Here is an 18,568-nt window from a genome sequence, read left to right as displayed (position 1 = left end):
TGCAACTTCCACTTACATTTGATGTTTTACCTTTGGGAAAAGAGAACCAGGAGATTAAAAGGTCAGGAAAAAAATACATATTTCACATAATGTTGGTGGCGGCTAAAATGGCCATCACCAGAAACTGGCTAAAAACAGGTGCACCAAAAATAGAGGATTGGGCAGAGGTAATGCTCGATATATATAGAATGGAGAAGCTGACTTTCACAACTAGACTAAAAACAGATACTTTTAAAAACTGCTGGAAAAACTGGGTTGATTTTGTATCTCAATTGAGAGCAGACTTTTTGCAGTAAGGTTGCTGTGTATTGTAGATTAGTGACCCCCTTGGTTCAGGCTACAAACTTGTTCAGTGTTCATAAGTTTATTTGATATGTTAACCCTCCAACAGGAGAAAAGGGACAATGCAAGAGAGGTGTGAATATAAGGACAGGAGTGAAAAAATGTTTCATTTCACTTCACATTTATTCTACTGTAACTTTACTTGACGATTTATGTCTCTGCTCTGTGGTGAAGTATGGGAATATTCTAGTTGGAAATTTGTACAGTATGTAAAATGTCGATGGAATATTGATATGTGGAATCAATAAAAAAGATAATGATTAAAAAAAAAAGCCACTTATGCCCCTCTTTTGCTCCAAGCCATCAATTGCTAAGTGGTCTCTTGTTTAAACAAACAATAACATATACAATCAATATGTTGTAACCTACATAAAAAAATAAACAGTGTTTCATCACGTACCAATGAAAAACTTATGGAAAGCATGATGTGTGAAATGCAATAAAATGACTACTGACAGATTTGCAATTTTGATGCACACACTTTCAACATGGTTTTACTATAAAATAAGTTATAAAATATTAAACAGTTTTACATTGCACAAATTCAGTAACTATTCCTACTGAAACTTCAGTAACACAGGGCTAGAAATGGGCGAGACAAGCCTATAATTTGTGTTTTGTGTTTAATGTTTGCTTGCTTATACTTTGTTCATACTTCTCGAAAAAAACATGCCCTAATTAGTTTTTAATGGTAGCCAGAAATATAAAGCAACAAACTGACCTCTAGCACTTGCCACTACATAACAGGCTACATTTAGCTGGCTTCAACTTATTTAATGCCAACCTTTAATACTTATATGTTTCCTCCAAAGGGCAACAACATCCAACAATGTCAACTAGCGCATGAGCTATGCTTGACAATGCAGGTGGCCATGCTTGGCTGTTTTGTAACTTTCAACGCACAGTGTGAGCCCAGCATTGTGCACATGAGCATGGATAACTTCAACATTGCATCAGTGCGTCAATACAAAATTACAACATAAAGCTGACAATGCAGACCTGATTATAGCTTTTCATCATCTCATTGTGTGATTGCAACATGAAGATAAATGTGTAGGCTTAAAAGTTGTTGCTTGCTACAGTCGGGGAACAGGATCTCTCTTATTTCACAGCCTTGCTGTTCTCTTTGTTTTTGGACATAATCAAAGCCATAGAGTTCATTATAGATCGTCACTGTCTACTAAAAGTTCATATATGGGATTATTGTACTGTTGTGTTTACTTGAGTAGCATCTCTAATATTCCTATATTTCCTGTTATGCTATCCTTGTTGGAAAAGATCTAAAAAGATATGTGTTACATCCTGTGAAGGGATGAACACAGGAATGAAGTAGAGTCTGGATGTAAAGGAGAAGGAGAAGCAGTGGGAGAGGATTGGAGCATTTGAATCACCTGTCAGATTTTTTTCACCTGAAACAGAGAACCATATGTCACTATGTTTCTTTCATGTTATGGCAGTCTTAGTATAGGTGGTAATGTGCACTCTTGAAAATTAAATTCTAGCATTTAGTAAACTGTAAACGTTTTTGAGATTATCCACTAAATTGTTCTCTTGTTCTGTTATTAAATCTTAATAAAGTTAATAATGGGTTACTGATTAATTCATTTTTCAGCTTCAGTTTTGGGTTTTACAGTCAGACTTAATTTTAAGACCTAAAGACATTCATTCATTATAATTATTTGCAGCATTTTGTGATGCAGCAGTCACCGTCTTTGTGTCGAGTTATCTGTTTCCATCACAAGGTTCATGGAAGGAGCTTAAAGATCCTTATATCCTTAGTAAATCCAGTTAGAATTATGATTTCTACTTAAGACAAACAGTTATGTCCAAAGTTACTGTAGCATCTGGAACACTGACATTTACATCTTAAGGTGGATGGGCAGTTCAAGCTTTTATTTCCAGAAATATGTGTAATTAGTCTCACGACTCATGTTAATCAAATATTTATTTTTTGCACATTCAATACTATTGTAAATTCAATGTAAAAAAGTTGACATATTTCAAATTACTTAGTCTGTAAAGCCTTACAGTTTATAAGTTTAATAATAGTATACAGAGAAGGAAAAAAAATCCATAAATATCCCATTCTTCCCAGCAGATCCTGTCACGTTAAAGGTGGTGGGCCACACACAGACTTAAACCTGAAAATACACCCCACTACTACTTGCTCAGCACTTTAGTAAATAAGAGATTTCTGATTTCCATATCGTCATCATGTTTTTACCATCTGAAGAACCTTTGCAAAAGCAATCAAATAGTCAGTACACCTATGAAGATACAAATTTAAATAAATATTTAGGCCATGAATACAAGACATCCATATTACTACTGACAGTGGGTTATCTTTCAAGCAATCTGGAGAAGTTTGCATTCCAAACAGAATTGTTCCCAGCACTAGTGTGTTACCTATAAAAGGGAAAATCGAATGACAGTATCAGAACAGAGATGAGAGGGAGCAACTTGGGAGTGCAAGAATCCTTGGCCAGAAGAGGATGGTCAAATCTCCAGTAAGTCTTTTCTTTATTAAACTTAGACTTTAATGATCCATGGGGGTGGACATCTTGTGGGTGCTTAAAACCACTTCACCTGAAGTTGTGTGTTGTGTTCATGTTAGAAAAGAACTGACTGTTAGCAAATGGAATACTGACTCACTATATGATAATAATCAGTTCAAATTCAGTGCATTAATACAAAAGACCCTACAGTCCTGTTTTTGTCATTACCTTTCTCAAATCTATTGTAGTAGATATAATTGTAAATCAATAAAATTATAATTTTCCACACATCCAGCCTCTGTAATTGTTTTTCAAAATCCAAAAAAATAAAAAAATAAATAAAATAGTCATTGGAATGTAAAGAATAAGTATGTAATTTGGGTTACATAACTCAGTACCCTTCTACTACTTATAAAAGGCTCCATGCTGTATGGTCATTTCATTTTCCGTACCGCTTAATCCTGCACTGGGGTCGCGGGGGTTGCTGGAGCCTATCCCAGCTGGCATCGGGCAAGAGGCGGGGTACACCCTGGACAAGTCGCCAGCCCATCGCAGGGCTAACACATAGACAGACAACCATTCACACACAATTTAGAGTCACCAGTTAGCGTTACGAGCATGTCTTTGGAGGTGAGAGGAAGCCGGAGTACCCGTAGAGAACACACGCGAACCCAGAAAGGCCCGAGCTGGACTCGAACCTGGAATAGAGTCATCAGCGCTAACCACCGAGCCACTGTGCCGCTGTATGGTCAGTGCAATGAGTAATTAAATTTATAGCTCCCTATAAGCAAATTGGGGGTTAGGTGTTAAATTGTTTAGGTGCAGCTGAAGTTTGAATGGGTGACTCTCACATGTTCCCCACCCTCCTTTAGTTCTGAATGAACCTTCTGGACTTCCGTGGAACTAATTATTTTCATGAAGGAATGGGGGTAATGGGTCTAGTCTAATAACCATATTCTGGTAATAAATAATTTATTTCACCAATATAAATATACCTGTGTATCATTTCTAAATTTTAATTAGGTTACTCGATCTAGTCTATTCGGGTTGTTCGAGTTAGCATTTAAATGCATATCGGTAGTGTACCATAGTCCCCCTGTTAGTAATTCACAATGGTGCATTCCAAATGACAGCTCGTCTTGAGCAAGCCTTCATATCCAAGCAGCAAGAGGCTGTCAGCACCACGGAAAGTACGGTTTTGGTCAATAACTAGGCGTGCTGTTTGTGTTCTTATAGTTTCGTCTACAACTATTAATCCCCAACATGTCTGCTCCGAAGAAAGGAGACTTGTCTTCAAGCGAAAAGGAGTTGTTTGAGGTTATCACTGCAGGTAAGCCTCTTCGGCTAACGCTAATCCCTGCATATGGGTTCATATCTTGCAGGATAAATCGAGATAAAAATTATATAGAATTATGTCAACTTAAAAGATTCTGCTTTCTTTTCATTTTATGTAAAATGAATAAATAAATTCAAAGGACTTGGATTAGGTAAGGTTTGGGTACTAGCCAACGTTAGCTAGAAGCTAATATATACTTGTGTTAGCTTTCTGTTATTACCACCTCACTGCATCAACATGATTTTTGCTTAATGTCAGTGGAGTTTTCTGTGCGTAATGCACAACATTTACATAATAATACACGACCTTATTGAAAAATTATTCATTGTCAAATGGCCAGTTAACTCCATTTATGGTAACATAATATATAACGTTACTTTTTTTTAAAAAAAGAAAATCTGTTTTGCTTTTAGGAAATGTTCAGGAGGCCTCAAGGCTGCTGGGTTGTAGAGATGTCCGAGTCAACTGTTTGGATGAGGTAACAGATCATTTCTGACAGGAGTACTCTCAATACAGGCAGACTCCTCTACAGATAGCCTGCAACTCGTGCCATTCACACACAAAGATGCTTTTTAATGTTGCTTATGTTACAAGAACAAAAATCAACCTGTTTGAAGACTCTTCAGTGATCTTCAAAGGTTTAGTGTCATGCATTTTAAGGCAACAGGTTTAGATTCATGCCTGATGGTTTTCTAAAGTTTAGGAGAATAATAAAAACTAGGGCTCACTTTACAAAGTATGTGTGGATGCATCTCATCATGACTGCATTTTATTTTCGTAAAAGTGAAGACATGACAACCTCTTGTAACAAAGCTGTTCCTGTGTTCAGTGACATATGCGTGGGACAAGAGTCATGACTCACCACACTAAAGGGCTTTGGAGGAGCATGTTGTTTCTTCTTTTTGTCACTCTTTTGTGTACACCTGTCAAAATCAGGTGTTTGTAGCTGAACTTTAATTAATACAGCTCCAATGGGTGGTTGTTAAAGTGTTTTAATTTAACAAAGCATAAACCTGAAAACATTTTGTTGGTGCAAAACTGAAATGTTGAAGAATGCAAAATGTAAAATAACAAGGAAAACATGAGTTAACCTACAACACTGAAAATGCTGCTGCTGTATTTTGGAATGGCCTTCTCAAAGCCACACACTGCATTTTAAGAAGACCATAGCAGCAATCGGTGTAGTGTGTTGCTTTGTTATATGAGTGCCTGCATAGCAAGATTGCAAACAGTAGGTTTTTTTTTCTGTTACTCTTTTGGGCACATGCACTCACATGCCAGTTCATTTGGTACACTAGATAAATCAAATGTCTTCAAATATAACAGTACTTCGCTAACTTTGTGTCTGTTCTAATGCTTCATGTCTGTTGAGTTAGAAAGTTGGTAATTCAACTGGGTGATCATTTTGAAGGATGTACAATACCATTCAAAAGTTTGGACACAGCTTCTCAATCAATGGTTTTTCATTATTTTCATGACTATTTACATTGTAGATTCTCACCGAAGGCATCAGTATGAGTGAACACGTATGGAATTATTTAGTAAACAAATAAATGTAAAATAACTCAGAACGTGTTTTATATTTTAGATTCTTCAAAATAGTCACCCTTTGCTTTGATTAGCGCTTTGCACAGCCTTGGCATTCTCTCCATGAGCTTCATGAGGTAGTCACCTGAAATGGTTTTCCAACATTCTACCATCATCACATCCCAATCGGTTTAGGTCAGGTGACTGTGGAGACCAGGTCATCAGGCACAGCACTCCATCACACTTCCTCCTCCATGCTTCATGGTTGGAACCATGCATGTAGAGACCATCCGTTCATCTTTTCTGAGTCACACAAAGACACAGCGGGTGGAACCAAAGATCGCAGTTTTTGACTTGCCAGACTAAAGTACAGATTTTCACTGGTCTAATATCCATTCCTTGTGTTTCTTGGCCCAAACAGATGTCTTCTGCTTGTTGTTTTTCCCTTAGTAGTGGTTTCTTAGCAGCTATTTGACCGTAAAGACCTGATTCGTCTGGTCTCCTCTGAACATTTGGTGTAAAGATGTGTCTGCTACTGGAACTCTGTGTGGCATTTACCTGGGCTCTAATCTGAGGTTCTGTTAACTCATGATTTCTGAAGCTGGTGACTTGGATGAACTTATCCTCAGCAGCAGAGGTGACTCTTGGTCTTCCTTTCCTGGGGCGGTCCTCTTGTGAGCCAGTTTCGTCTTGACCTTCAGTCCTTAAAGTAGTGATGGACTATCATTTCTCTTTGGTTAGCTGATTGGTTCTTGCCATAAAATGATTTCCAACAGTTGTCAGATAGGGCTGTCAGCTGTGTATGAACCTGACTTCTGCACAACCTAACTGATGGTCCCAACCCCATTAAGAAGATGAGACATTCCACAGATGAACCCTGACAAGGGTCAGCTGTGAAGTGAAAACCATTTCAGGTGACTATATCATGAAGCTCATTGAGAGAAGGCCAAGGGTCTAAAATATATATACATATTTAGAGTTATTTAACATTTTTTCAACACTACGTAATTCCACATGTGTTCCCGCATAGTTTTGATCCATTCAATGAGAATCTACAATATAAATAGTCATGGAAGTAAAGAAAAACCATTAAATGAGAAGGTATGTCCAAACTTTTGACTGTTAGTGTAGTTTGTGCTGCTGCTAAACTGGATTGATTAAACACCAAAGTGTTTCCGTTATTTTGGCAGTGGCATTCACAGATATGTCAAAATACAATACAAGTTAATAGTACAACAAACCACAGCCTCCACAGTGAAAACACAGTTGAATAAAAATCTGTCTCAGTTACAAATGTCGAATACCTTCATGAAGATAAATGCTTAGTCCACTACTGTTCCAGTAGAATGCATGTGTTTTTACTAGTATGAATTGTAAATTGTAAAAATACAAGCAGAGTAAGGCTCACACTAAGGAAATAATGTGGTTGTAACTATGTCCTAATACAGCTTGTCTTGTGATGTTTTTTCTGCCATATTTCCACACACAAATGTCAGTTGTCCATTCACTTCACCTTCATGTTTTGTTTATTCTGTATAATGGCTTTAATCATGTGATAATTTATTTGGAGAGGGTAAGGGTGAAAATAATATGACGATATTTGTTAATGCAAGTAAATCACAGCAATTTCTCTTGTGGATGATTAAAGTCTAAGTAACACTACTCAGCTTGTGTTAGGACTGGACGATTATGGAAAAAATAATAATCACGATTATTTTGATTGATTTTGAAATCACAATGGTTTTAAAAAACAAAAAAGTAGTTATTGAACCACCAAAACTCAGCTTTAAATATAACTTTTCATAGCGTAAATGTCACAGCCACAGAGTGTCCTCAATGGAGGACTGCGTTGGTTGAAGTTGACGCGCTTTTTTTTGGATCTTTTGCTCCTTAAATACTTTGTCATAGACCAGTTTATGGCAGAACTTTAAATGGTTAAATAAATTTGTCGTGTTGCTTTGGGGTGCAGACACAACGGCACAACAAACTTTGCAAACAATCTCCTTCTGCTCCACGTCCGACATTTTGAATCCACCTTTCTTTTCACCTAAAGGCTCAGCCTGGCTTTCTGCCTTGTTGTCAATCACTCGTTCCACAATTGATCCACACACGTCACACACTGGCTGCAGCTGCACGTGACAGAGGTGCATTCACAGTGCTTTTACAGCGCAGGGACTTGGAAACGTGCCATGCGGCACATTAGTCGTTTTTCTTCGATTACAGTGTTTTTATGATCGTGCGGAGCCAAAATCAAAATCACGATCAAAATTCAATTAATCATCCAGTCCTAGCTCTAGCTCGTATGGTGTTTCAAATGTTTGTGGTTGCAATAAAAACATGAATATTTATGTTTCTACTTGGGCTTTTGTTCACAGTATGGGATGACTCCTCTCATGCACGCCGCTTACAAAGGAAAAGCAGACATGTGCAAACTGCTACTGCAGCATGGAGCAGATGTCAACTGCAATGAGCATGAGCATGGATACACAGCACTGATGTTTGCTGGCCTGTCAGGTGTAACTTTTAACACGTTGTGTTGATAAAAACAGATACATGATTCAAAATTTCCCTTGTTCTGGAGCATTTGGTGACTCTTCTCTATCTTTTTTTTTTTCACAGGAAAGACTGACATTACATGGATGATGTTGGATGCAGGGGCGGAAACGGATGTGGTCAACTCTGTAGGAAGGACCGCCGCACAGATGGCAGCTTTTGTAGGTATGTTTGGATCGAACTTGTCCTCACTCTCACAGAGTTCAAGGTTTTTGCGACTTATAAATCCTAAAACCGCGTATGCCCTTTATCAGTCAGAAAAACTAACATGTATTACAATTATTAAATATATGCCTTTAGTTCTCTTTGTTTGATGGTGAAGAATTACAGTTTACACATGTTGGTAATAACAATGAATGTACTCAGAATGTACTTTGAAGCTTGAACACCATAAACTTTGTCACTCTAACACTTCTATGCAGCTCAGCTCTCAGCTCTACCATAACTTCTGTCTCTGGCAGAAGCAACAATGTCAATGAGCAGAACACAACATAACTTAACATAAACACATGAGCTTATTAATACTGTGTGAATACTGTGTGCTGCAGATATGTTTAGCCTATATAAATTGACACAGTCAGTAGTTTTTAATGGTACAGCATGTTGTAAAATAATGTAACAATAATAATGTAGCCAGGATTAAAAAAAATTTTTTAAAAAATGGTATATCTCGGAATCATTTTCTGTGTATAACAGCTATAGATCTAATAACTTTAAACTATGAAATTCAACTCCTGTGCTGCCTCCTTTTTGCAGTAGTACATTTGTTGTATTTCAGGACTGACTTATGTATTGTGCATGTTGGTATAATGGGCGTCATCTTAAGTGAAGTATTTCCACAAATTGAACCGCTGCTGGTTTGTTGCAATGACCCACTGGGCTCCACACCTGTCCTCTCAGAGCCATCTGCGTTATACTGAACATTGTGTTTAAAAGAAGACAAAAGTTTCAGCGTCAATTCAAAAAATATTCCAGTGAGAGTTATGAGTTGATGGTGTTGGATGACCAGCACATTTCTGTCTGTTGGAGCTTCTGGATCCAAGCTACGAGCGACCCTCACAACACTACATTAATGTTAACAGCCATTTATTGGAATTTTTTTGGTGTATGTACTAAAAACAAAACGCACTGTTTCCTAGGAGAGTTTAAACTGATTTTCACAAATAATGGGTTCATATGGACCACAGTACGTCTGTGCTTGGCTTCGGGATTCTACAGGTGGACATCCTCTGTTGGCGTTTATGTCCCTCCCGCAGCGGACAAGGAGACGCCATGTGGCGTGATACTCATGTACATTTGTTCATAATTCTAATTCTGTATTTTTTTTATTACACTGTATATTTTAATTTACTAGATGATATTTAGTTTTTGTTATTTTATTTTATTTTATTTTTCTTGTGGTTTTTAAGAGTTTTACTTTTATGTGCAATGAAGCTACTGTGACCAAGTAATTTCCCTCGTGGATGATTAAAGTCTGTCTAAGTCTAATGTGATACAATGACATGTGATTTTATGGCTTTTGGACCACTAGACTAGATGGTGACAATAAACATTGTGCCATAAACACACACCACTCCCAGTGCCATCATGCTGTACTCAAAAATAACCCACTTCCCCTATTTCATCTTCAGGGCAGCATGACTGTGTCACAGTGATCAACAACTTCTTCTCCCGTGCGTGCCTGGATTATTACACGAAACCTCAGGGTTTGGAGAAAGAGCCGAAGCTGCCACCCAAACTGGCCGGGCCCCTCCACAAAGTCATCATGAGCACCAACCTGAACCCTGTAAAGGTAGGTAGGTAGGTAGAATGTGGGAATGTGGGTTACACGGAGCAAATATGTGTTCTTCAAGGACCTTTGTACATCCTCTTTGCACCCTGACACCTCTAACAGTAAAATTTATCATATGCATCATACCAAACACACCAGCAGCCATTTCCCTTGGCTTATTATATTCCTTAATGCAGTAAGTAAAACTGCATTCACAATGAGTGAATAAAGGAGACAGTCTGGACTTTTATACATAGTTTTTGACTTAATATTTTACTACCTCAGAATTCAACATGATCACCCTGACACCTGTAAATCCAACACTGTAATGAAAATGTTATTGTGATTATTAATTTTTTAAATAATCCTTTTGAAACCAGAAATATTAAGGTGGGCTATTTATCTGCAAACATTTTACATTGTAATAAATGTTTTTGTTTTTGCCTAGGAAGCCTTCATATATTCATACCAGTTTATAACACTTGAAATATGCACTGGAAAATAATTTTGCTGTCCATATAAACGAAAAACAAAACTGGTGACTGCTATAAGGAAAAACAATGTGAAAAATAGTATAACGCCTTGACAAGTTTACCTTGTTCTCCTCTTAGATGGTGATGCTGGTGAAGGAGAACCCCTTACTGGCGGAGGTGGAAGCTCTGGATAAATGCCGCCGAGTGATGGAACTCATCTGTGAGAAGTGCATAAAGCAGCAAGACATGAATGAGGTGCTGGCCATGAAGATGCACTACATCAGCTGCGTGTTAGGAAAATGCGCCTCTTTCCTCAAGGACCGTGAAGACCAGCTGGACGGCCTCATAAAGAGGTGAGGTCATGTGGCAAGAATATTTTGTTTTAGCTGATTGATGTCACACAAGAGTAGATGAGGAGCAGTTTACCTTAACTTTTCCGTGATTATTTTTTTCTCTTGCTTTAAACTAACAGATAAGTTAAAATACACTTCTTTTATTGAATGATTCTAAAGCTTATCAGCACTACAGCCCTACTCCCACAGGATTAGTTAGGGGATCCCCGGTTATTTGTAATAATTACTAAGGTCATCTGTGATCTTAATCCCATGCAGATCATCCATATCTGTGAAAGTAAAAATTACACTGCAAATTAACTACCATAATTCTGAAGCCTGTGCTATAATTTGGACAGATATCAGTGCAGAGTCGCTGAACTATTCACCCGTTTAGACAGATTGATTCATTAAATCAACCAATAACATATCCATTGGCAAAAGTGGAGCTGATTTAAATACCGCCAGGTCGTTGGCAATTTCTTCAAAAATATATTTTTATCATTCATTATAATTTGAAAAAGTAATTAAGACTGTCTCTGGACACGCAATGGAGTGAGACGGAAAGTAGCTGAATTTGAGTAAAACACAGAGTTTGTTTGTCCAATGTGAATACGCCACATGGAAAGCAGACGTAGGGTGGAATATTTGAATCACAGGACGTCCTCAGGTAAAGCTAACTTTACTTTACTATTTTTCCTTTAGTTTTTACACATTAGCCGATTAGCACAAGATTAAGATAACAGATGACTCTGCAATTATTACAAATTACTAGAAGTTCCTAGGCAAAACCTATCCTATAAGAAAATTTTAAAAATTCAAAAACTCTTTAAGATATGATATGATAATCCTTTATTTATGCCACAGTGGGGTGCAATCATTCACATCAGACCCAGGTCGACTCACCTTTGGTGCACTTTCACATCACCAGAAGTCCCGGGTCGGACCTCCTGCTGTGAGAGCTGTGTGCCTGTTTTTTCCTCCCTCATACGTCATCGCGTACATTGCAGTTCGTTGATAACCTGAAGAATGCTCAAACCCCCGCTCTTTCAAAAGACTGCTAATATTAGAATAAATCACTGTGTCCTGCACAGATCCCCATATCTGCTGTCAAATCTCTTCTTTTCCTCAAATGCAGAGCGTTGCCATGATTGTTAAAAAAAGTGTGGGAGGTCGCTATACAAGCTGTAAACACAGTCGCCGTTCACCAGTGCACTTCCATTAACGATTGTGTAACAACACATTTGATTTGTTTGATTGAAAAAAACGAACAAATATCTCCTTCAGAGCCCTTCAGAGATCGATCTTTATGGGAGTAGACCAACACTTGTTTTTGAGCTGAAGCTTCTACAATGATACAGTCTGTCAGGCTGTAGAGTCAGAATGTGACAGGCAGATACATCAGCGTCTCAGCGAAAAACCCGGGTCGATACAACATTCCTGTTCACACTGAGGCTGCATTGAGCCAAACTGATAAAGTGAAAGGGGCTTTAGTCATTGTCTTTGTCTGTTTTAACTTTTAACTTTCACTTTAAATGTCAAGATTGAAATTTTGAAATTTCGTTCAGAAGTCATGATCTCCATTCCCTTGTTCTCCAGTTTGCTGAAGGGTCGGGACAGTGATGGTTTCCCTGTGTATCTGGAGAAGTTTATCAGAGAGTGCATCCGCAAGTTCCCTTATTGTGATGCAACTTTATTGCAGCAGCTGGTGCGGAGCATTGCTCCTGTGGAGATTGTAAGTTCAAATATCAAAACTTTAAAATAGTTTTAAAAACCTATATTTCCTCTCTTACTCTATCTTTTTGAAAAATGACTTGAGTAACTATTCCTCATTGTAAGCGTATAACCCTTAGTTTTCATTGCAGCATTTTGCACAAAATTTGAATGAGTCTGATCCAGATGTAAAACTTGTTTGTTTTTTTTCGTTTTGCACTGACTGATGACCAGTTTGTCCTTCTAACATCATTGCAGGGCAATGACCCCACAGCTCTGTCAGTGCTGACTCAGGCCATCACAGGGCAGGTGGGATTCATGGACGCAGAATTCTGCACCTCGTGTGGAGAGAAAGGAGCCGAAAAGAGATGCTCAATCTGTAAAATGGTAAAGCTCAAAACTCAAAAGATTTGATTCGATTTTGTCAATTCTGCTTTGCAATCCAATTTTGTATCGATTCACTGGTTAAGCCCTGATCAGTTGGAAAAAAGTTGCAGCACTGATCTACAGCATTGATGTGAACATGTCTGACTCAGACACAAAAAAAAGATCGGTTTCATTTAGATCATTTTATTAGTGAAATGCAGCTAAGCCTAATACTCTGTTTTTTTTTTTGTGGGGGGGGGGGGGGGGGGGGGGGGGGGGGGGGGTTATGTTAAATCACTCAAATAAGGGTTTGTTTGTTTTTTCACCAGGTGATTTACTGTGGCCAAGCTTGCCAAAAGATGCACTGGTTCACCCATAAGAAAGTTTGTAAGAAGCTCCAAGAGCAGAGGGAGAAGCAAGAAGCAGAAACAGCCAAACTGAGGATGCAGCGGAGCAAAGGTAATTTATCAAAGAACCAAAATAAGAAACACAAGTTTAAGTTTTCTTTCATGAAATGACATTAAAATGGTTAGATGTACTACAGTACATTTCAGATGTTTTGCTTATGAATTACTAAATTCACACCCTCGACCACTTGTAGGAGAAATCCTCTCAATGCTGAGTTTTGGCCCCTATCAATTAGTAATATGAGGTCTTTGTAGAGCAGCTTTTAAACTTCCCCAGCTGCTCACAGATGCGTCAAGGCTGCTCCACATTAATACTGAACAGAATTTGATTCTTAAGATTTAGGATTATTATTGTAATTTTCCAGTAATCAGTGAGAGAAAGGAGTCTGCAAGGATGGGAAGAAGCTGATGATGTGTCAGCAATGAGAGACTAAAATCAGAGTTACATTTATTATTTTAATTTTATTATTTTATCACAAGCTGGATGTGAAAGGGCTATATTTAAGCCATTAATCGGGTTAAGTTATGTACAAACTTTTGAGAAATATTAATAATATTTGAAAGTTATTCACTAACGCATATGGAAAAATATACTAAAGGCTCATCTGGTTTCTTTTCAGAAATATGAATTTTTCCATAATGTCTAAAATGAATGAAAAAGATTAAAAATTACTGCCAAGCTAAAGAAACAAATATGACTGGTTGTGAAACAAAAAAAACTCACAATGTGTCGTCTCTCCGCCGTATAGAGGTCTCTCATTACTCTTTCATGCCTGAATGTCCATTGATCATGAAGTCCTTATATTAGATACTGTTGCCATTTTTTATTCAGAACCAGAACCTGGGCAATCTGATCGCAAGTAGCTAACTTTTAGTGCCTGTGCTCACACCTGACATTAATATACGTCTTTAGCGAATCATATATCATCTCAGTTTTGTACTCTGTATGCAAAGAAACAGCAACATCCTCCTGGGCGCAGCAGAATATTTTAACAGCAGTTGTCTGCAATATTTCAGGACCATGAACAGAGCAAATTTTTTTGTTTTGCATCATGACTTTGGGACACACTTTATTGTCCACCGACCTCGACTCTGACAATAGTTTGACCTGCACAAAACTCACTTTAGAACTCCTACTCCATACTGACAGTAATCTAGGGTAATAAAGGTGAACTTTACTCCAGTGATTGAGGAAATATGATTTTAACACCACGTTTTTAGATTTATTAATTATTTAGTAAATAACAAAAAACAGACTGTCATCACTGATGAACTGACTTCATGAGCAGTGCCTTTCTCTTGTCAGGTGATCATTTATAATAGTTGTGTTTTTGTTTTTTTCCTTGAATGAGACAAAATGGGTGACGCGTTGTAACCTAGCGCATGTTCAATACAGTTCAATAAGCAAAGTGAAAAAATGACGAGCAGCAAATTAGACTTTATTAAACTAATGTGAACATGGTGTTGGCTGACTGTAACCTTAAATGGCTTGTTGCGTTTTCAGAACAGAGTAAAGCAGTGGAGGAAGCCACAGACTCCATGCAAGAGCTCTCAGTGGACACCAACAGTGAGGTCGCTGCCTCAGGCTCTGCAGCAGAAACATCAGGCTCCACTTCAGTCACAGCTGCTGACAACTGAGGAACATCTGGACCTTTTCTAGGGTACATTCATATGTCACAGACAGACTGAAAGCCAGACGAAGACTGGTCCAGTTTATTATCAACCTGAGGCCATCTCAAAAGCAGGGAGACGATACATTTTTATAACTTTATTTTTCAGCTGTCATTGTGAATGTGAACTAGGTTGTTCGAGGTAGAAGAGAGGAATATATGAAGAGTTAAAGGTTTGCCTCCATGTCGGAACATAATTCTGCCTTAAACTGTAGCAAACTGTGCAGCAAAGAACAGACTGTGTAGCTGTTGGTGTGTTTGCAAAATTTTTTTGTTTCATTTTTTAATGATAGCCTCATGATAACATGTCAGTGGATGGTGTGGCTGCACAACTTGACCAAAAATGTATATTTTAAAATATGAATGGCATAAACGTGTTTATTTTTAGTCAAATGTGATATTATTAATGCTCAGGACTTCCCAAAATACAACTAAATGAAAACATTTTTCCCCAGCATTATGTTGATAAAGCACTGTAGTAACTCGGTGCAAGAGCACAAAAATAAATAATTAAATAAAAAAGACCTACTATTGTTGCAATATTTCATTAAATGTGCAGTCAGGGAGGACTTGAAAGTCAAAACATTGTGTCCAGTTAAACTTTGTTTGTCCCGAACGCTGATGACTTCCAGGATGTCTGATAACTTGATTTTAATTACATCAAATAAAGTCCAACTTCACACATTTGTCTCGGATAGATTTCCCACTTCATTGTCTCTGTGCTATTGTCATGAGCTGATTTGGCTCTGAAAGCAACACAGCTGTGTCATTTGTAGTTGATTCCTCCCTCTAGATGAGAATCCTGCGGATGTGTCTCTGTTGACAGTTTGCATCACATTTTGCGCTCATGTGTCACATTTTGAATCTGAGTTTGGTTACATTGCCTCTTTGTTTGCATTTGAGTCTGACTGGTTATTTTGTGTTTGTGGTCCTTCCACGTGTTTCTGTAGTTCCCTTGTATGCTTTTTGTGTTTCATTTTAATTGCTTTGCCTCTCTTTCAGGGACAGTCCACATTAGAGTGAAAAAATCTGACGAGTAACCATGCAAAAGTAGTTTTCGAGATGTTTAGCCCATTTATGTCCAGGCGGAACCACCAATTATGCCTTTTTCTCACACTTTGGTACCATATGTGTCATTAGACCTTTCTCAGGTACCAGTCTGAAAAGCTCATTTAGGTTCACTAATATATCACTAATAACAAATACAACAGTTTTAACTCATTCGCCCAGACCGTGTGTAAAAGGAGGCCTTCTGCGAAACTCAGAGGAGAGTATCTCGACAATCAATTAGTCAATTTTAATGATTGACACCTATTGACCAATCAGAGTTTAGCGAATCGAAAGCCATGTCCAGATTTGCCGTAGCAACCACCAATGACAATCCAGAGTGAAGTAAACACAAAGATCACATATTTTGTGTTTCTTTTGGGTGGCAATGCCTTATAGAGGCTCTCTGTCATTTTGGTGCATTACATGTTCGGAATGGTGCATGCTATCATGCGCATTTAACTCACCTCAGCCCCCTGTATGGGAGACGCTCGGGTCAAGGTGGCTAAAGTAGTAAATAACCTCACCTGTACAACATGAGAATAGCTTTCTAAAAAGCCTCCAACTGATCCAAAATGAGTGCAATCAGAGTGGGAACTGGCAAGACACATTACATTTCTTTAATTTTATCTTCACTTCACTGGCTCCTTTTGAAAACCAGTTTAGAATTTAAGCAGCTTCTCCTTATCATCCACCATCCGTCATATCTCCCATACTTAAAGTATGACAGAACACTGGAAGTGCAGACTCACTAGTGGTTTCTAGAGTTTTAAAAGTAGGACCAGGTCCCAGGTTGATTCTGAGGAAGACACACTCACACGCCTTTAATAGATGTGAAGTTGTCGTTACACAGAATGACCACTAGACGGAAGCAAACACTAATTAATAACGTGTTCGTGTATATTTTTGCTGTTTTGCTTGCTCTGTGTTAAAGAACATTTATATCCCATGCACAAAAGTTTGAAGTTGCTTGGGAATCTACAAAGTAAAACAAAAACAAACAAAAAAAAAGTGTAAGAAGAGTTATAATGTATATTAATGATTTGGAGCATTGTTATGTAACATTATGACCTCAATTACAATAAAGCAAAACTAGAATAATTTCATTTTAGGTTTAGAGTGAATATTTCAAGTATTTCTTTCAATACTTACAGTATTTCCTACCATAATCAGTTACAGTAATCAACCTACAATGAAACAAATAAAAATTACTGCATGAAGTACATACACTTTGACTCTGAAGAAAAAACTACCGTAAAAGCAACAATACTGTAACTATTCATCTCTCCATCTGGCTGGATCAGGCCCTAAGATTTCATCCACATCACAGGATATGTCTTCATTGGCAAGGCCCCTTTGGAAGAATCGCCTTGTGTGATGAATCCACCCCTGCACAGAAGCTGCTGTGATATGATCACAGGTCTGCTCCCTGGCCTGAATGAGGGGGCAAACGGTCATAGGGCCGCAGGTCATGCTGGGGAGAGAAGAAAAAAAAAACCCTCTATTGGATTCAGGAAGGGGGAGTATGGGGGAAGGTATACGACTTCAAATTCAGGGTGCTCACAGAACCAATTCTGGACCACAGCCGCCCGGTGGAATGAGACAATGTACCACATCTGGTCCACTTGGTTTAATGCTGTGACAATCTCATGCAATCTGTCAAGAAAGGCAAGTATTAGATTTGCATTATAGGGTCCAAGATTTGCATAGTGGTGGAGGACCCCATTTTGTGTAACAGCAGCGCAAAGGGTGATGTCAGTATCTTTTGCACAGTATTTATGCCAAAACATTAAGCAGTGCAATACCACACCAGAGTAAGATGAATACGTACCTCCACAGACTCATTGCGCAGATGTTTCACTCTCTCTGAATTTCTGTCAAACAGTACCCGATACAGTTGCTTCATGTAGTTTTGATTTTTCTTGAGGATTCGACCCAGTGTTGACAGAGAGACTCATTGGATGTTATTGAAAATATGGTCATCATTGACATATTGGCCTAGATTTCTTGCAGCCTGATACAATTATTTATCAAAACCATGTTCACAATGGCAGCCTCTTGTACACGAGTGAACATAGGGCCCCTTCCACCTTGGTGTCCTCGACCCTCAATCCTATGTAAAAAAAATAATAATAATAATTAAAATATATATATATATAAAAAAAATACACATGCAGCCTACTGTCAAATGTCACAGTAAACAATATTGATAAGTAGAGCAAGCTTCAGTTTCAGTGTACTGTGTGGTTAGCTTACCAGTTTCCTCGATGAAATGTCCGAATAACTGACGCAACAGTATTTCTGCTGAGATTTGGTTGAACTCTTTGCCCAGATTCCATCAGTGTCAGTCTATGGTTGATGACATGGTCAATAAGTGATGCACGGATTTCTTGAGTCAAATTTGGTCTTTGTCTTCTTTGCTCAGGTTCTATCATCTCTTCAAGTCTTCCTCTACCTAGGCCTCTTCCTCTACCTTCTCATTCTCCTCTTCCTGGGCCTCCTTCTGCTCCTCTTTGAGCTCCCCCTCTCATTCTCA

At 38.2% G+C, this 18,568-nt stretch overlaps 1 protein-coding gene across 1 annotated transcript; it reads left to right on the top strand.

Moving 5' to 3' along the window:
• The first annotated feature begins 3,961 nt into the window (after positions 1–3,961).
• ankmy2a (ankyrin repeat and MYND domain containing 2a) lies at positions 3,962–15,680 on the top strand. Its single transcript, XM_047599838.1, has 10 exons — positions 3,962–4,167; positions 4,587–4,651; positions 8,076–8,214; positions 8,320–8,418; positions 9,885–10,045; positions 10,636–10,850; positions 12,429–12,564; positions 12,801–12,929; positions 13,238–13,367; positions 14,820–15,680. The coding sequence occupies exons 1-10, from the start codon at positions 4,101–4,103 to the stop codon at positions 14,951–14,953; spliced, it is 1,275 nt and encodes a 424-aa protein (XP_047455794.1). The 5' UTR covers positions 3,962–4,100; the 3' UTR covers positions 14,954–15,680.
• Positions 15,681–18,568: the final 2,888 nt, after the last annotated feature.

Source organism: Mugil cephalus, chromosome 11, assembly GCF_022458985.1.
Source record: "Mugil cephalus isolate CIBA_MC_2020 chromosome 11, CIBA_Mcephalus_1.1, whole genome shotgun sequence".
In the NCBI taxonomy this organism is placed as follows: Eukaryota; Metazoa; Chordata; class Actinopteri; order Mugiliformes; family Mugilidae; genus Mugil; species Mugil cephalus.
This window is presented reverse-complemented; position numbering and strand designations above follow the sequence as displayed.